Source organism: Pleurodeles waltl, chromosome 4_2 (genome assembly GCF_031143425.1).
Source record: "Pleurodeles waltl isolate 20211129_DDA chromosome 4_2, aPleWal1.hap1.20221129, whole genome shotgun sequence".
In the NCBI taxonomy this organism is placed as follows: Eukaryota; Metazoa; Chordata; class Amphibia; order Caudata; family Salamandridae; genus Pleurodeles; species Pleurodeles waltl.
Genome location: NC_090443.1, coordinates 876,722,492 through 876,743,402, shown reverse-complemented (window position 1 = coordinate 876,743,402; position 20,911 = coordinate 876,722,492). Strand labels below are relative to the sequence as shown.

General features: G+C 42.0%; 1 protein-coding gene across 1 annotated transcript in view; it reads left to right on the top strand.

Annotated features, from left to right (window-relative positions):
• The window catches only part of PODN (podocan), a 403,282-nt gene that overhangs the window by 223,595 nt on the left and 158,776 nt on the right, over positions 1 to 20,911 (top strand). The window contains exon 5 of the mRNA XM_069232653.1: positions 7,029 to 7,138. Coding sequence (XP_069088754.1) covers positions 7,029 to 7,138 — 110 coding nt within the window. The remainder of the gene's footprint in view (positions 1 to 7,028; positions 7,139 to 20,911) is intronic.

The following is a 20,911-nucleotide window of genomic DNA, read 5'->3' as shown; positions in this document are numbered from 1 at the left end:
CCAGCCGCTCAGACCAATATCCATACCATTTTGGAGTCCACAGCACCGGTTCTGCACACAGTGTCATAACCTAGCGTGCATGGAGAAGTAACACAATCATGGTAATAGGCTAGGTCGTCTCAACAAGTACAGAACAAAGAAAGCACAGAGACTAGTGGCATTATCCCTTACACATTCAGTGCAGTATACATTAACACATTAACTATTGAACATAACACTGTAATCTTTAGTTATCACAGACAAACCAGGAGTGAGAGCAACGGGTATCAGTCATTCATCCAAGCCAATGATCACATGTGGGGGAGATGCCTGGGGGGGGGGGCAGCAGGACTACAGCCCGTGGATGCGCAGGGAACTCTCACTTGCCAAGAAAGGAGGAGGGCCAACTCATGAAGACACCCACACAAAGAGAGAGATAGATGAAATCACCCCTTCTCTCAAAAACTCCACACCCATACCCCCATAACTCCCATACTCACTTCTTGAGTGGCCTAACCATGGCCAGAGTTCAACTAGTGGAAGCGTCTTTTAAGGAGTCCTCCCTCTCACTCTCCTGCACACTGGGTAACTCATTAATCATACTTTGCCAGATCACGTTCAGCATGTTCATCCACTCTAGCCTTTTGTAGGCAACATTCCTCTGCAGTTGCCCATTCAATTAAATCACCCAGAAAAGTAACATGGAGCGGGGGGATTCGGGCTGGCCCACCGGATCGCAATGCACCTCTTCGCCAAAATAAGACCCAACTGCACAAATCTATATGCCATTTTGCGTCCCTTTTTAGAAATGGGGAGCAGACCCAGCAGGCAGTGCTTCATCATAGCCTGCACTCCCACAGCTGTCACCTCCCTCAGCATCTTCACCACTCGTTGCCAAAAGGGTTGAACAGAGCCACAGATCCACGTTATGTGCAAATGAAGCTGACGGCACGCCACAGTGGGCACAGCTGTCAGACCTTGATGGGAATATTCTATGCAAGCGTTGAGGTGTCAGGTGTGCTCTATGCAAGTAATAAAAGTGTGTCAACTTAAATCTAGCATTGCTAGTCGCATCCCGCACCAGGGAACAAGTTCTATTCCATTCCCCATCCGTGAGTGTCTTTCCCAGGACAGCCTCCCAACGTTCCCTAGTCTCCCACATGCCTATCTCCTTTTAGAGCCTTATATGTTCGAGATAGGAGACCGCGGTCACCGCCAGGATCAAGAAGTGTCGCCAGGAGGTGGGATTCAGCAGTTTCCTCTGAGAAGGATGTCCAAATGTCCCTGGCCATCTGCAATATGTTTGCATATTGCAGGAACTGCCTCTGATCTATTCCAAAAAGGGATTCGACCTCCTCCCTCATGATAAATGTACAATTTTGATATGTCACCTGCATTGTTACAGCCCCCTGCACGCCACTGCGCAAAATCCATCACCTCAGCAGCTTTGACAAAGGGTCGGATCCACCATAGCGGAAGCAGGCGCGTGAATGGAGCCTTGCGCAGAACCCACACAACCGTTCTCTCCCAGGGCCTCGACACCTGCTCCACCAGGTAGGGGGCACCCTGCGGAACCCCACAACCACCCATTAGAATGTGCAGGAGACGCGCCACACAGACACAGTCACCCAGCTAAGTGATATAAATATAGGTCTGGCAGCCCCAGGCCTCCACTAACTAGGTCTAGCTTCAATACTTCCATGCAGACTCTTCATCTCTTGCCTGCCAAGACAAGAAATAATAGCAATTTATCAAGTTGTCTGAAGCTCACAGAGTGAATTCTGCATAATAAACAGGCACCATGGGAGTAAGATAATTTTTACTAAGTGCGATTCTACCCATAACAGATAATGAGAGGGAGGTCCAAAACTGAATAGAGGCACGGAGGCCCTCCAGCACTCTCCCCATGTTTAAAGTAAATTGCAGTTGCGGGGAGTGCGTTATCTGGATGTCCAAATATGGAAAGGACTCTGTCTGGGTCAGACCCAATCATGGTAATTTTGATGCCCCCATCGTCGACAGACCTGCCATCGGGAATAACACTGTTTTTCGTCGGCTAACTCGGAGGCCTGATACCTGATCAAAAACATCCATGATACTCAACAAGAGGGAGACCGACCGCTCTGGGTCTGTAACGTACACTAGAGCATCATCCGCATACAGTGATATAAGATGTGTTCACGTCCCTACACAGAAGCCCCACCTACCCATGCCAGACCGCAGTTGTATGGCTAGGGGCTCCATGGTCAATGCGAACAGCAGTGATGACAAGGGGCATCCCTGCCGCGTGCCCCATTCGATGGTAAAGGAATCTGACACTATCGCCCCGTACGCACTAGCGCCTGAGGCACTGTATACAAGAGGCGCACCCAGGAAAGGAATACGGGAGCTATGCCCATCCTGCGCATCACCTCCCATAGGTATTCCCAGGATAAAGTATCAAATGCCTTCTCTATATCTAAGGCCACCGGTGCTGCGTGAAGCACAGAGTCACGAGTCTCGTACATTAAATGTGATAAGCGGCGTATATTCATATGAGTCCCCCTCCCTGGTATAAATCTGCATTGATCTCCCTGCGCTAAATGTGCCACCACTGTACTTAAACGAGACGCCAGAACTTTAGCTAGTAATTTAACATCAACGTTACGATCTATAGGAGCCCGGGTCCTCAACTTCCTTCCCTGGTTTCGGTAACATAACTATCAATACTTCCCTCATATACTCTGGTAAAAAACCCTCACTCCATGCCTCATGAAGTATGTCCAACAAGCGGGGAAGCACCACTGCGGAACAGGTTTGGTAAAATTAAACTGGTATCCCGTCGGGGCCAGGCGCTTTCTCGGACACCATACCTCCCAACGTCTCCTGTAGCTCCTTCAACGACACCTCACCCTCCAGCTCCCCAACCTGAGCATCAGTAAGGCAGGGCATGCAGAGTCCATCTAGGTACTCATGTTTCCGGGCCCCACCCACGCTCCATGGTGAGGCATAGATATTCCTCAAGTGCTCTCACAGGTGCAAATTCACTCGTAACTATCATAAAATCGTTTCCCGGAGCGTCAGGATGACGGGGATGAGATGTTCACGCCGGAGGATCCAAGCCAACTTACGCCCCGAATGGTCCCCCTCCTGAAACAGCTGCTGTCTATAATCCTGGCGGACATAATTATCCAGTCTACCCCAAAGGACCACGCACCACAAGGCAGTCATACTCCGATGCGTCACTGTTATCTACTTGGCGCTGCATTGCCACCAATGCGTCCTCCTGTTGTGTGAGCTCTTGGTCTAGGTGTTTCCTGATACCATATGATTCACTAAGGCTTTCGCCTCTGATAACTACTTTCAGGGCCTCCCATTCTATGCCACGGGTCATGGCCATGCCCCAATTTGCACTAAAGTATCCATTCAGCACATCCTGAAGATCTTTTTTATATTCAATATCGCCAAGTAATTCAGGTCGCAAACGCCATAGGGGGATCGCTGGTTTGGGTATGTGTGTCTCACATTCCAATAGCAGGGGGGCATGGTCCGATAGGAACCTGACCTGGTAAACAACTCGGCGGACGTCAAATGTGCCATTGTTGGCAAGGAGAAATCTATCTAGTCTGCTGTACACCCCATGTGTAGGTGTGTAACAAGAAAATGTTTTGGATGTGGGGTGCATTTCTCTCCACACATCTACGAAGTGTAGATTCCTCATAACGTCTCTTAGTTTGGCAGTCATATGTGTCTTAGTGTTAATCTTTGGCGGGTCCCTATCTAGCGTACCGTAACATATAAATATTTTAAATATTTTTTTGAGTTAAGTACACTTTTTAAAAATAAAATCCCTATACTTTTCTAGAGGAAGACTATGCAGTACGGGTGGAGATTTTACCTCTATTATTTTCTCTGCAGTGGTGTTACAGGACCAGTTGATTTGCCAAGCATGATGATGGACTGCGCAATTAGGTGTATTTTGTTGACAACCACTGAAGATATTCTTGGGTGACCATGCACTTACAAAGAATTGAGTTCAGCAGGGTCTGGCATACATTTTTTACATTTCTTAATGTTTGTGTTTTTGTAGAACCCTTTTGAACCCTTTTGTATCTGATCCAAACCTAACAACTAAATATACTAAAAACTGCAACACTAATTTAACTTGACACTGTAACACAAGATCTTGGATTTGGTCAGACTAGAAGGTTTTTTAAATAGTTGAGTATGTTTGAAAAACTGGAAAGCTGTGGTGGAACTGAAGGACACTACTCCAAACCACAAAAACAAGCATACCCAGCTACAATTACATTAAGGTTTGGACAAAAATGTGTTTTTGTACATTTATTTGTGATCTTCGTATTAAAGCTAATAAAGACTTGAAATAATTTCTTAAATGTGAAAGCAGAACAGATGTTTTCACTTTAATGATAACTAAGGCACTTGGCTGTCTCTCAGTACAATACGAATATTATTCTCAAGAACACTCCTTTTTTAGTGGAGATACTAAAGGGACAGAGATAGCTAGCAATATTTCACTGCAGAATTCGTCTTTTTCAGACATTTCTAATGCTTCATGTTCTGTCCTGCTCTTGTACACATGTACGGATTTTGTTAATGAGTCAGTCTAGAACTTTCTATTGAGTACAAGTAAAAGAACATCATGGGGAGCTTTGCATTTGGGCTACTACAGCATCAGTGTGGCTCATGCAACCTCACTAGGGCTGCCTTGCCAAGAGATGACTAATGTTCATGTGACATTGTTCCTGCTTGGGTTGGCTGCATCGTTCTTGAATGTCTGCCTAGGATGAATGGTTAGAAGGAACATCTACACCCTACTCAACAATATAAACAAGATCATGTTTGGAGTCCAAATGTCCCCTTTTAACCATCAAGTAGTGCTATCTGAGCCAACAACTAGTGCTCAAAATGTGTGTTTAATGTGTGTTTAATTACATTTGACTGGAATCAAATAAAATAAACGCTTGGCAAAGGATATTATTTTGCACAGTTGTTCCTTGAATTATTTGTTAACATTTCTAAAAACTATTAATTAGGAGATATAGGAAATATAGCTGGTTCTGTTTTGGTACCCGTTCCACCACCGTTTCTAGAATAGGTCCCAGCACCAAGGTAACCTAGGGTAAATATTGTACTATATTAAACTCCAATTACATACCTAACATAACATGAGAGCAGTAGAACAAACATGATGTGGATAATGGACAGGTGTAAGAATAGGCAGGTCACAAATAGTGGGCACCTGTCATTTTGTGATGTGACCTAAGTACTAATAGGTCACATCACAAAATGTCCATTGATAGGGAGTCGCAGAGCAAGCTCCCTGATAAATATCAATTGGGCAGATTTCTATTTGCAACTCCTTGCAGTTTGCAGTTGGCTATGCAGGGTTGGTGGCCTGCAAAGTTCTGCAGATCTTTATCTCCATATTTGCATTCCGAACAGGACACATTTTCGAGGCTGCCTGTGATCTATGGAGGAACAATAGCTTCTATAAAAAATGTTTCCTTTTGGGAAGAGATTTGGGAGCAGACTGTGGTAGTCCCCTGAGGCAACCTGACACAATTTACAAAGGGTCCTTGCAATTATAGGGACAACCTCACAATTTCATGGTGAGATTGCAGGTCGTCCCCACTAACCAAAAAACTCAATACTCTGTCAGATATGGCAAGATGGCTTCCCAAGCATTCTTGACATTCTGCAACATTGACTTGAAACAATTACACTATTATTTACCATACTTTTGATATGATCTTTGCCAACTCAGATATATTGAAAAGTGATGATTGGACTCCTCTTTGTTTGCCTTTCAACAATTTATCTTAGTCACATTTACATAAAGATTTGATTGATAGCTATTGTTCACATGCTTGCTTGGGTGATACAAAAAGTATTTTCTCTTTGTAATTTAAAATGTATGTTTTAACTTTGTTTTGTAAATCAAATTTTACATTGCAGGGTTCATATAATACCTACTTTTACTAATGTCACTCCTACAGCTCTCACACCACGTTAACCACCATTCAGTGACTTCAATGAAGTTGCCTAGTCTTTAGTTACCAGAAATATACTTTGAACTAGTGGTTGGTGGCACAACAGATTTTTTCATTATCTACCCTGTACTTTAGAGTACATCTAAAATGTTGGTAGTTGGTAACATCACATGGACCATGCTATATGACACCTTGTTGCCCAGGAGTGTTACCTCTCAGTGGATTACAAGTCAGGTACTAGGGCAGCAGTAAAGGAGACTCATTTTGCATATTGAACACCAACTTAATGTACACAGCACACTGCTTTCTGGAACACGTGGTTGCATGACTATAGTGCTTTGATGCTTGAGGACACTCATTGCAGTCTCCCCCAGGGTAGCTTAATGGCCAAACTACGCGTTATGAACTGAGTATGCCGTCTGAATATATGAAGTGTTGGCACATGCAGAATGTTGAGGACCTGATAAGGGATGTAATGCAATTGGAATGAGACGTTACTTTGGAGTATGTATTTACTAGTGCCCTGAGGAAGTTCACAGAAAGTGAACAAAATGTGTCGGCTGTGCTGTTTTGTACCATTGAGGCAGATAAAGATGTGTGGAATATGCAGTTTGGACCAGGACTTAAATTTGGAGGAGATATATTATATCACTGCACTACCATTTGTATTCATTGGATGTTTCTTGCCCTTTGCGGGCACACCCTGGGAGCAATGGGTGTTTGTGGTATTGTCATTGGATGGACAAATTGGGACAAAGGTGAGAGGTGTGGTGTTGATAACGGCCTGCTTCCCCGTTTTGTTGATTTGAACCTTGAGTAGATGCTGGTGGAGATGTGACATGATTATGCAGATACCGAAGAGGACAGCTGGTGACTTGACACTGGACACCGTAAGCAAGTCACCTCCCGTTCAATAGGACTGCTTCATCAGACAGGCTTTGCTTTACATTGAATCTGAAGCATGTGCAGAGAAGTAAAAGTGAATAACACACAAATTAGTACACTATTCTGATTATCCTAAAAAAGTTGTAGACATTTCAAACATTTCTTTTTCAGCTAACCGTTGCTCCAAGGTATCTCCCAGCCTCTTTGGTCAGCGCAGATTTTGCAGCAAATTATCTCACAAAGATATATGGATCTACCTTTGGACAAAAGCCAAACTTAAGGTAATGGAGGTTATGTTCAGTGGTATATACAATGATGGACCATTGATTCAGATGGAGACTAAACAGTGATCCTTTATTATGTTTCTATAAAAGTGAATTCAATATTTTGCCACAATATGTATTACATGAGCTCTTCCAAAATGACTATGATTTAGAATGTAATCTAAAAGTTTATTTTCAATAAGGAGAACATTCTTCAATTTAAATATGTTGCTGCAAGAAGGTTCTTTTATCCATTAGGTAATCTGTAGTATTATCCACATACAATAGTCATTGTCATAGAATATGACCATTGTTTAGACACTGTTAGGGACATCACCTTCAGTTTGATACCACATCCACAGATGGTTCTAGATTCAGGGGTTAAAAAATTTCGATTTATGGAGTCACCCCAAAAACCCTAAGAACCAGGGTAATTATATATACTTAAATGACTGTGGTTCACTTGGGATAGCGAAATATGCAAAGAGTAGTGCTATGTAAATGAATTAAAATACATGTATACTACTACAATAAGCCTAACACCCAGAAAACATCCAGAAAATCATGTATATATATATATATATATATATATATACATATATATATATATATATATATATATATATATATATATATATATATATATATATATATATATACACAAATATGTATCAACAGAAAACCAAAAGAAAAAAGAAAAGCTTTATCAAATCCTAATGTTTGTTCATTGAATTTAATCAAACACAAAGTAAGAATGACATAAAAGAGACTGATAGAAACTATGTAGAGTAATAGGCTGCAGCTTCTGCATCAAAAGACAGAGGATAGTTAAATCTGACAACAGATCAAAAGATTTGGGGCCAGATGTATCATCACGGCCCTTTGCGATTCGGAAATAGCGATTTTTAAGAAATTGTTATTTCCGACTCGCAAAGTGCCATGTTTCACATTTGCGATTCCGTAATAGCGATTTCTTAAAAATCGCAAATGCTATTACCGAATCGCAAATTGTGATACCGGCCCCATTCACAGCTATGGGCCTGTTGGCCCATATCTGCAAATTATTTGCATTTCCAAAATTGCGATTTCTGAACCAGAAATCGCAATTTTGGAAATGCAAAACCCCAGGGTGCTGGGGGCCTTAGGCCCCATCTGCTGCACCTCACAATTTTTTGTGGGACATGTAAGGTGCACACATGCCAAAAGGGCATGTGTGCTTTACATGTACAATTTAAAAATGCATTTTGAATGCATTTTTAAATTTTGCACATGGTTACCACCAAGTTCAACTTGGTGGTAATTAGCGATTCCTAAATGCCAAAATCGCATTTAGGAATTGCTTCATACATGTGCTAAGAAATTGCAAATAAGGAATGCTTATTTGCGATTTCTAATTTAGAGAGTTGCAAATTGCGACTCTCTAAACAGGGTTGCAATTTTAAGGAATCGCTATTTTAGCGATTCCTTAAAATTGCGTACAGAATGTATTTCATACATTCCGAAATGGCATTTTGCATTCGCAAACGGGCATTTGCACCGTTTGCGAATGCAAAATGCTTTCATACATCTGGCCCTTGGTTCCAAGGTCGAACATATCAACACTTGATCAATCAATTCTGTGGTCCTTATTACAAAATTACGGGTCGACGTTTCAGCCCCAAGGTTAACTTGACCAGGACCATCATCAGTAGAGAGTGTTACAACAACATGAAGATATTTTTATAATCTAAACAATCTAAACAAACAAGGAAAACAAGAAATGTTTAGAAGAGTCTTCTGTATAATTAAAAAACGGGGGGGGGGCGTCAATCCATAATTGGGTGAAAGGAAAGTGTACCATGTGATGAAAAACCACCTATACACCTGGTGTATAGGTTTACTGAGAGAGCATAAAAAGATTAAAAACACAGATCCAGATTAGTGTTTGTTGCAAGTGCCCTGCACTATTGATAGATTGTCAAGCCTAGTGTGTGGTCTACTATAAATGCTTCAGTTTCAGGTGCTTTGCGAAATGGAAGCCAATGAATGGCAAGATGAGGATGCAGGAGAAAGATTATCTACATGCAACTGTTGTCCAAGGAGCTATAGATGCTTTTATAACACATTGACAGAGCAGACTGTGCCTGCATTCATATCCCTTAGGACTTTTGATAAATCAAATTAAAGTCTATGGTGTGTCAAAAGGGTGTTCCAGACAGTAGATCAGTAGCAGTAAATAGTATGGTTGCCAAGTACGGTCATGTATGTGGGCACAATTAATTCTAATAGCACCTCTCTGTCTAACCACTTGACTAGATTCATTGATGCCTTTCTGTGACAATGTTGTGTAATTGAAAATGCACCAATAATGGGGTTGTTGGTAACCTTGATCTTGAGATTGTCACTTTTTTTAATATGAATCACTCTGATCCACTGAATGATTTTCTCCAAGGGTAGCCGTTCACAATGAACTCTGAGTTGACATATAATGCAATGAAATAGCAAATCCAACATACCACCAACCCGCCTTCCTCAATCTGCCAATAATCTGACATTTATGAAACACAGCAATGAGGCATGAAATGGTAAGTCATTCGCTGACTTAACATGTTCTAAAGTATTTTTCTTCAGAATTACAGAAGCATACACCACCCACCCTTAGTTTGCATTCCTTATTTGACCTAGGTCATCACAGCGATGGAGTTCCCTCACCACCAACATAACACTCTACCACCTGATTTAAATTCAGGTGCACCATAGTTTGAAAACTGTGGGAACTTCTCTGTTTCACTGTGGTCACACTTATTCAATAGCCCAACAGAGTAAGGGCCACCGGAGGTTTGAATATGTGTCCGCCCACCTAATTTAGATGGATGGACATACAGACATTTTTCAATGCAGTCACCACCAGGAAAAACCTGGCGATAAGGTGCACTGATCAGTGCTCACAGTCCACAGAGGGGCAACTCCCATGCCAAGGGGGGCACTGTTTTGTTCTGTTTATTGTTTTTTAAACTCCCTTTTTGGGGATTTTTTTTTAACATAAAAAAGTTGTACGTTTATTGTAAGGCTCCATCACGTTGACAGAGCTGTTGATCAAACTTACAATGCATTGTCAGAACCATCGCTATGGTGGTTCCGGTCAATGTTTGAAATGCCCACTAAGCAAGCGGACAGATTTGGTGGGCGGTACCTCCATCAGGGGAATAGAATAATTTACTCCATAACCTTGGTGCAGGACAAGCCTGATCACCAAATATTAAATCCCGTCTTGTAGGAAATTGGGTTACTGGGTGAGGGCGGGAAACCCTGCTTAGCCGCAACCACAATTCTTGTCAGGGTGAAACACAAGCAAACTCCATATCAAACTGTGCTCAACCCTCTGATACCTTGGCACAGGCTCTGACTCAGCACACTCAGAAAGTGTTTCACACTAGTCTTTTGTGCATCAGATACGCTGGGGGCAGGGCAGGGAGGAAGGAAATTCCAGACACCTCTGTAAGGTGAGGAGTGTAGAAGCTTCTCCCACTTCAAAGTAGGCACCAGGTAGAAGTAATGGACCCTCAGACCCAACCCTTCAGATAACGTCTGGACCTGTTAAAGACTGCTTTGCTGCAAGAAGGACTGCTCTGCTACACTGCTTCTCTGCTGCCCTGATACCCTGCTGCTTTGATGACTAAAATGAGATGGGCAGAACCAGCACCTTGAGCCCAGGACCACCAGAGTGACTTCAAGGGCTAGTTGGTTGGCCTCCTGATCAGAGATTCAGGGACAGAAAAGGCTCTAAACATCTTGGTCCCTGCACCTGGACTCTGCCTGCTGTGAGCCCTAACCCCCTACATAGTGCCCCTCCAGTCCTGGTCCCACTAAAGGTGCTCTACCAGTCCAGCTGTGGTCCATACTAGAACAAAGCAGCCCAACACATCTTTTCTCAGTGCCTCATCGGAACTGATGCAGTGTGAGCATCACAGCCTTTACAGCTCCTCAGAAATACCACTGCACAACGTATTTCTGACATTGACCTTGCAGATCCTCATTGGAATGAACGCAGAGTTATGCAGCCTCGACGCAAGTCCACATCACAGCCCTCAAAGCTCATAGAAATTGCCGCTGTCAACACATTCTTGATGCAGACCTTGCATCGCTCCTCGAGACCTCCATTGTTAAGTACAATGCTCTGCAACTGGGATTTAGGGTACATTTCTCAGCAGACTAACTTGGTCCCTGTGTCTGGTCCATTTTGGTGCCAAATAATTTATTGAACTTTATGCTAGTTTTCTAAATTTGTGTGGAATTGTTCTTGTGTTGTGTTTTCACTTTATTACTGTCTGAAGTGCTGCATAAATATTGTATACATTGCCTCTATGTTAAGCCTGACTGCTTTTGTGCCAAACTACCATAGAGTTAAGCACAGGATAATTTGGGGTTTGCTGTGACTTCACCCTAACAGAAATGGTGGTTATTGCTTAAGAAGGGTATCACTCTCCCCAACCAGTGGCCCAGTTTCAACCATCTACCTGCTTCCAATTAAATGTTATCACTTATTAAATGTAATAAGGTAACCCAATGTTATCCTATGGGAGAGGTAGGCCTTGTAATAGTGTCCAGCTTTTTAAATATAATGCACCCTGCCCTATTGGTTGTTTAGGGCCTACCCTAGGGGTGACTTATCTGTGTTAAAAAGGAAGGTTTAGCCTCTGGCAAATGGTCTATTTTGATATATCGAAATGGCAGTTTAAAACTGCACACACACACTACAATGTCAGGAATTAGATAATGTTTAAAGGCTAATTAAGTGTGTGGCACAAAGAGTGCTGCAGGCCCACTAGTAGCATTTTATTTACTTGCTCTGGGTACATATAGTGCCACTTTACTAGGTACGTACAAACAAAGTGTGCCAATTGGCTGTAAGCCATTTTCACCATGTTTAAGGGAGAGAGCACAAGCACTTTAGCACTGATTAGCAGTGGTAAAGTGTAAAGAGTGCTATGGGCCAACAAAAACAGGTTCAGGAAACAGGAGAGTCAAGGCAAAACATTTGGGGGTGACCCTGCAGAGAGGGCCAAGTCCAACATACCCCAAATTATTGTCTCAAGGTTATGTCAGTCTTGAGTATCAGGACAATTAGAGCTATCAATTCTGAGCTCTCATTTGGCTCAGTAATGAACAATGTTTCTAACTCCTTATGTAACTCCCCTTGTATGTCTGTAACTTACACACATTGTGCACAATGGGCACCAGATTCTGTTTCAGAATGATGCAATGTTGAAATACAATCAGTTTGCCAAGCTCACTACTGTACACCTGGGGAAATCCTTCCACCCACTTCTCACCTAGGGACTCCTCACACTTGATGTTGCCCATACTTGTCAACTTCTCTTTAAGAATCACTTGGCTAGGGTGTTTCAGGTCTGGTACAATAATGAGTGCTCCGTGATCACTCATCACAACAGGTTGGATCCATCTTAGGCAACATTCACCACATTCTCTTCAAACTCCAAGGCTGGATCAAGCTCTCTTCAATGGGCTTTCCACCATAATCAAAGAAGAGCATTTTGAATTGTCTCAACTGAATGAGTTGTTGATCTTTAAAAGTCTCCTCACTGACCAAACTGAAAGGTGATCCAAAGTCAGCCATAACTTTAATTGACCACAGGGTAAATGGGTAGCAGTGAGAATTGGCCCTAAGTCCAATTCACTTGGGGGTGAAAATCTCACCACCAAGCTCCCATTGGATTTTGTGGCTGGCCCTAGCACCTCAGCATGAATTGTAGATGTGATGGCCTTGATGCAAGAAACATTACAGGGTATTCTTGAAGCTGTAATAGTAAACACGGATACGTTGAAGGCACTAAAGGTTTACATCCAGTGTATAGTATCTGGGCTAAAGCAAATTAATAATTGTATGCCTAATGTGGTGAGTCCTGGAGAGGTTCGGAGAGGACAGGCAGGCCTGGATGAGGAAGCTAAAGTTGGAAGTGATATGGGGTTAAGAGATAAAGCCTCAGTATCAGAGGAGAAGCCCTCCGTATACATATATACATATATATATATATATATATATATATATATATATATATATATATATATATATACATATATATATAAATTCCCAATGTTAATAAAAAGATGTGGATGCCGGTATAAATATGGAATCCTTCCTTATTTGGGATTCAGAGGGAGGAGTAAAAGAACAAAGAAAAGAGGGCAGGGGGATCTGGCAGGGAACGAATAAGTAAAGTAGGCCAGCCCAAACCTATTAGGGGTGTTCAAATGGATGCTAATGTTAAAAGTAAAAGTTGTATATCAGGTAGAAAAGGCCCAACTGCAGTGACTAAGATTAAGGTTAAGTCCAAGGATAAGGAAAATACTAGAAATCATAAGATATTGAATTCTACCCCTAAGACATGGCAAGTAGATTTGAGTAGTAGATGTCAGAAAAGGTATCCGGTATATAATAGTGGTTAAAGGGAAGCTCCCAATGATGATTGTGAAATCTGGAGTCTGGAGATGGTGAGTAGAAAAGAGCATGTTAATGAGATAAGAAGTATAAATACACAGGAGCACAGTATGAGAAGGCACCCCAAAGTAGAGGGGTTATAGTTGGGTGGTGTTGAAACTACAGAGAAGGCAACAAAGCCTTTATGGGTGTATTTGGAACCTATGTTAGGTAGACGTGGAGGGAAAAGGATAAGCAAGTTACTCCCCTTAAACAGGTCACAGCTTCTGGAAGTTTTTTCCCTCTGTCCCAGTTTGAAGTCAATTTTAACAACTGATTTGAAACAGGTAGGCTTCTGGCAGAAGAGAGGTAGTAAAGATTTTACAAAGCTCCTGTTGTACTCAGGATTGGTGAGAGATACCATTTTTAATGTAGAAAGTGAGCTAAAAATCCAAGCCGTGAAAATATCTAGGGAGCCAGACAGGGTAATAGATGGGGAATATCCTGCAAGTCACATTCTAGGTTTTCCGAATCATCATGGTGGACTAAAGTTAAATCAAGTTAAAAGGGGGCAGCAGGTATGCCCTACTAGTAATAGATTAGTTATTGAAAACGGAGTAGGCAGGATCGAGGTTACTATCCCTTCAGAGGATAAAAATGATTATGGGGGGGGTTCCATCTCAACCTTTATGATTGTTTGAAGGGGTGGAGGCGGCCCACAATTTAAGTGAGGTGGATTAGGAGCAGCACTCTCTGCACAGCATCAGTTTGTTCTCCTGGAACACATATAAGCTAAGTAATTCAAGGAAACAGCAAGTGGTTAATGGAATTATAAGGCAGTATTCTTTTCTATGTTTTCAGGAGACTTGGCTGTGCAGAGAACCCCCACCGTTAGATGGTTTTTATGGGGATTTATCAAGCAGCCACAGAAAACAATGTAGGTCGGCCCTCCGGGGGATTGTTAACCTTGGTCTCTACCCAAATTGCTTCCAGGGTATGGCAGATTAAAACTCGGTGAGATTGGATAATGGCCTGTGGCTTACAACTACTGGATGTAGGTAGGAGAAAGAAATATATTATCATTTTACATGTATATATAAATGTGTATGGTAGCGCTGATTATACAGGGCAGATTGAATTGTTTAAGAATTATGTTATTGCCATAGGTGAATTATACCCTCAAACCTTACTAATTATGATGGGAGATTTTAATCATAAACTGCTTTCTGAGTTGGTGGATGGAAAGTATGGGGAGTGCCTCCTTGCTTTTAATATACAAGCTATTTGTATGCCACATAATGTGGCAACTGGGAAGGATATTGATTTACTAGATTTCCTTTTTCAAATGGATTAGTGAATTTAAATGGTCGTGTGCCCATAGATATCCCAGGTAGAAAAACGTTTAAACAAGGCAATCAGGTGTGCCCAATCGATTATGTGTTTGTACCGAAGTGGGCCTTTGCACTGGTGATGAACTTTGAGGTCCTGCGGGTGGAGGGAAGTGATCTTAATCCGTTAAGAACTATTATCCAAATGAATATTGCCCTAAGACAGAGGAGGGATCTAATGTTGAATACTGATTGCTCAAAAAGTTTATGAACAAGGATCTCGGAAAAACACCTACATTTATTGAAGGAATTGCAGTATAACTAAAGTGCTATAGGTATTAGGGAGGTTCCCTTAGTTCCTTTAGTCGAGTATGAGAAGGTAAGAAATAAGGTGGTCGTGTGCCTTACCCCCGAAGTCCTATATTTTAATATCGGCCACTCTAAAAACAAAGCTAGGAAGCATGAAACAAACAGCAGGTTCAATAAAGAATGTAAGATATTGAAATGTAATATTAGGAAACTGGAAAGGTACCAAAGGTGTGCAAGAAACATATTTGGGAGATAACAGCTTTCTAGTTTAAAAAGGAAAGTCAGAATGTTGGTAGCACGAAAGAAAAGGGAATCAAAGGCAAAATGTTGGGATGTGATGTTAAAAACTATAGAATCTAAAGAATTTAGGAGATTTTGGAGATTAGTACAGGGTGGGACAGGTATTTCTCAAAAGCGGACCTTGGGACAGGTGGGAGAGGATGTGTGGGAATTTTTTTTAGAAGAAACATAAAAACATGGTGTTTCGGTAGAGCAGAGCAACACGATCTTTAGTATTGAGAAGGAAACATAGATGGGATTTAATGAGTTAGTAGTCAAGGAAACTATTGAGAGGATAAAACTCAAAAGGGCGGCTGGCCCTGACAATGTGGCAGCAGTTGTAATAAAAATGAATATTGCATGGTGGGCCAGGCTGTTTCACTTTTTCTTCCAGGAAATCCTGGCAACTGGAAGATTTCCAGAGAGTTTGAAAGGGGCTGTGATAAAACCAATCCACAAAAAAAAAGGGGTTTATTCTCTTCCGGGAAACTATAGGCAAATTAACTTGCTGGATTTAGATGTTAAGATTTTTTCCACGATATCATTGAAGATAATTAAGGAGTGGGCGGATGTAAATTTTATCATACCTCTGGAGCAAGGTGGTTTTAAGGAGATACGCTCGACCATTGATCACTGTTTTAGTTTGTGGGTGATTGCAAAGAAATCTTTAGAGTGGGGGGCCACTTTATTGCTGTTTTGTTGATTGTGGCTCGGTGTTCGATTCAGTTGATTGGGTACAGTTGTGGGAGGTATTAAACGGAAATGGAATACCGAAAGTTCTGCTTTTAATTCTCAAGGTACTGCACAAGGACAACTGGGCCCAAGTGGAGCTGGATAGTGTGGGCTCTCGAGGAAAATCAGTTTAAGAAATGGCCTCAAGCAAGGATGTGTACTGGCCCCTACTTTGATTTCACTGTTTCTTGCTGCTTTACCTGAAGTCCTAAGTTTGTTAAATGTTTTCTGTCCCAAAATGATTGGCAGAAATATTAGTTGTCTTTTGTATATGGATTATTTGGTGATTTTTGATCGGACAGGAATTGGATTGCAAAGGAAATTGAATACATTTGGGGATTATTGCATAAGGAAAAAAATGAAAATAAATATGGAAAAAATTAAAGTGCTCAAAATATGGAGATAAGGGAAGAGTATGAGCTGAGCAATTATTAATATAAAAAATAGAGAAAGTGAGAAAATATAAATATCTAGGGGTATGGTTTTCGCAGAGCTTAGGTTGGAAGAACCATCTAGCCTCCTCGCAAAATAAAGCACTGGTGTCAATAGTGGGCCTAAGGAGATTCGATAAACGATATGGGGGGCCCTCTCTCCGACCAGTAATACGAGTCTATCAAGCTATGAAAAGACTGCAATTTATGTTTGGAGCAGAGGTGATGGGTATAGGGGGTAAGAAGTGATGGGATTTGGAAGAAGGAAAGTGTCTAAAAAGGCCACTTGGCCTCCCCACCTCATCCATGGCGTAGGCGATTAGGATGGAGACAGGGTTATAAGGGTGGACACAAACCGCTTGTGCAGAGATGTTAAAATTCTGGATAATAATTAATAACGTAGGAATATTGAAAGTATCCCAGTTATGTAAAAAGGGGATACTGCAAAGTTAATTAACCTGGGCACGTGGGGGTTAGAGGGAAAATGTTGGCCTGCGCCAAGTTACTAAATATACAGGTAACAAGGGAGATTGATGAGATGGGTGTGAGTAAAGCAGAGTTTAAAAGTCTATTAAAACAGGGCTCCAGGGCTGAGGATGTCTTTAAGGTGAGTAGTAAAAGATCCATTGCTCATTTGCTAAATTCCTGGGAGGATGATGGAATCTTCCCCTTTTTGGAAAAGATTCCAAACATTAAGATGGGTCACAGCATACTTAAGGTTTCACTGTGGAATAAATTTAGCCTTTATGTCAGGCAACCGGGAAGGTCTGCATAATGAACAGCACGTTTGTCAATGTGGTCTTAATGAGAAAATGAATTCAGTCCATATCCCGGTTGATTGTTTGTGGTTCTTACCCCAACAGAAAATGTTTTTAAAACCTATTTTTTTTAAATATGGTATCAGAGAAAGAGGACAAGCGATTGACCTCTTAATGGACATGAGATTTTTAGATGTGACATGTCTGTTGGGTCGATTTTTAATCACTGTGGATACAACGTTCAGAGATAATAATGTGGTTTATTTATTAGATTGAGGAAGAACAATTATTTTATATAGTAGGGTTTTATATATGGTATATTTATATAGTTAGGACACATCTTATTGTATTCATGATCTAGTATTCAATTGTGTATAGTGGATTTTTATGGGCATTTTTTTTTACGTTTAAAAAGACTACAGCCTAAATAAACATGTTTTGTTTTTTGCAAACTTTAATTTCCTTCCCATTTACCAGCATATGGCAATATGGAGGTTTCCCAGGGGACAAGAAAACCCATCAAAAACATAGGATACCTGACTCAGGCCCCCAGATCCAGCTCTCAAGCTAAGGATGCAATTATCTGGGGGAGAGTGGTCATGCCCCAAACACCCCACCCCTACAAAACCTGCGTCCCCTGAAGTTTCCTCTTGGTCATGCTCACTGCCATGTCACCATTGAAAGTGTCAACTTTTCTCTCATGTGACCTCTGCCAAATTATAAACATACACTCAGAAATGTCATTACTGTTGTCTGATGATGTCTGCACTCTATATCCTTAACTATTAGAGTTCTGATTTTCTTACACAGTTACTGATGCTAGTTACAGACAGATCCCTCACGCACATTTCAGAGTGCTCGGTGCTCGATGCCCAAGGCTGCCTCCTAATCTAAATCGTCAGTTGACATGCCTGTCCTTGATTTTTTTACTGTTTATTTTTTCAGTTCAGTGATCTTTGATGATTTCATCTTTCAGATCCCAATAAGTTCATATAGATGATATTTTTTTACAATGCTACAAATCATTGACAGGTTTAACAGGCTGCTTTGCCAATTGCAAGAAATCATCTCCAAAACTTAATTTTTCTGGGGACAAAACAAAATTGTCTAGTGTTTTTACCATTGTGAAATACTCATCCACTACCTGTGTGACAGTATCTCCTTTCTCACAATACCTTTTTGGGTGGATCAGACTTAAAACATTAGAATGGATAATGTCTTGAGCACTACGCTACCCACAGGGCCTAAATGTGAATTCAGAATGCCTTTTTTTCTTAGTGAAGACGTCTGCGCCAATAGTATCTAGATAATCTTCAAATACTTTCTAGTATTCTCAGTCTAGAGGAGGCACCTCAGCGACTGCCAGAGACACCTTTCATTATTACTATTTGCATAAAATGTAATTATGAGTTTGATCTTTTCCACCAATAATGGAAATGGCCCTGCTGCAGAGTCATCTCCAGACTGCCTTCCTCTGCCTCATTTTCTGACCTTGTTTTTGTTGGCTTTAGGACTCTGTGCTTTATCACTGTTAACCAGTTCCAAAGTGCACGTGCTCTGTACTCTAAACATGGCAATATTGGATTCTCCACAATTGGCATATTTAATTTTCTTGTAAGTCCCTTGTAAAGTGCACTATATGTGCACAGAGCCTGTAAATTAAATGCTACTAGTGAACCTGCAGCACGGATCGTGCCACCTACTCAGTAGCTCTCTAATCGTGTCTCAGGACAGCCCCTGCAGAGCCTGCATGTGCAGTTTTAAATGGCCATTTCGACCTGGCAAGTGCACCCACTCACCAGGCCCAAACCTTCCTTTTGATTACATACAGGCCAGCCCTAAGGTAAGCCCTAGTTAGCCCTCAGATGCAAAAAGAACAGTTGAGGGACTGAATGTAGAACAAATCAAACATTCACCCCAGTCACAGATCTGGGTTTAATCCATCAGTTGTTTTGCTCACCATGGTGTTCCAGTTTGGACCCAGCCATATGCAAATCAGTCTTGACCCTGTTCCCTATGGGAACAGTGCAGCCTGAACTGCCAGACTAAGTCCACCCTGGACCAGAAGCAAGCATCCTGGGACTGGTTTCAGGGTATCACCCCTTTTCAGCCAAGCTAGCTTGAATGTGGTGGCATAGCGAGCACGGGACCCACGTCTGGGAATACCCTTCCCACTTGGGGCAACAAATGCAAAAAGAACAGCTGATGGACAGAATGTAGAACAAATCAAACATTCACCCTCAGTCACAGATCTGGGTTTAATCCGTCAGTTTTTTTGCTCACCATGCCTTTCCAGTTTGGACCCAGTCATATGCAAATCAGTGACCGAATGGCATGGCAGGCAAAAAAACTGATGGATTAAACCCAGATCTGCAACTGGGGTGAATGTTTGATTTGCTCTGCATTCCATCCATCAACTGCTGTTTTTGCTCTAATTAACCCTCAGGGCATGGTGCAGTGTATTTAAAAAGTTGTACATGTACACTTTTAAGTTTAACATGTTCTGGTAGTGGAAAACTGTTACATTTGTTTTAACTACTGCAAGGCCTATCCCTCCCATAGGTTAACATTGGGATTACCTTTAAGCATTCTTTAAGTGTACGTTTCAATTAGGAAAAGATAAAAATATGGAGTTTGGTGTCTCTGCACTAACAATTTAAAATCACAACTTATGGTAAAGTCGGATTTTAAGGTGCAAGTCTGAAAATGCCACTTTTTGAAAGTTGGCATTTTCTTACTTTAACCATTCTCTGCCTATCTCTGAATACATGTCTGGGGTGGGTGACAGCTGGGCTTTGTGCATTCCCTCTAGACAGTCACACACAAAGGGAGCTTATGTATGACATTTGCATCCTGATGGCCCATCACAGGCTGGTGGGCCTTCCTGGGCTAGATAGGAGGAAGGAGCTGACACTTACACCTGAATAGGGCTATGTCTTTCCTCACACAAAGGGCTGCATGTCCCCCCTGTACAGTGTCTAGAGCCAGGGAAGGAAGAACAGGGACCTTGTGATCTTCGAAGGCCTCTTTGAAGTCTCCCCCACTTCAAAGGCACATTTGGGTACAAGTACTGGACTCCAAACTCCACCAAATCAGAACTCTACTGGAACCAAGGACATTCTGGGAAGAAGAACTGCTGTGCTGCCAGGAGGGACTGCCACTCTGCAACTGCATTGCTGTGTTGGCCTACTGCTTGCTGTGTGCTGTGCTGTATGAGGGACTGCCACTTTGCTACTTGCTTTGCTGTATTGGTCTGCTGCCTGCTGCTTCTGCCCTGGAGTGAGAGGGACTGGACCTGTTTCTGCAGCTCTCCCGGTGCTGCTGTACTCTGTCATCTGTGAGTCCTACCCTTGCCTGAGAAATTCTGCCACATCCGATGCAGAGACTGTTTGATGACAGAGTGTTCACAGCATGCTCGGCATGACAATGACTCTCTATGCGGCTTGATGACAACGCATTGCATTCTCTTCAGTGGAGCCCAACAACGATGCAGTAATCCAACCGTGTGGGAGATACTGCTGCATCGAGCCCATCAA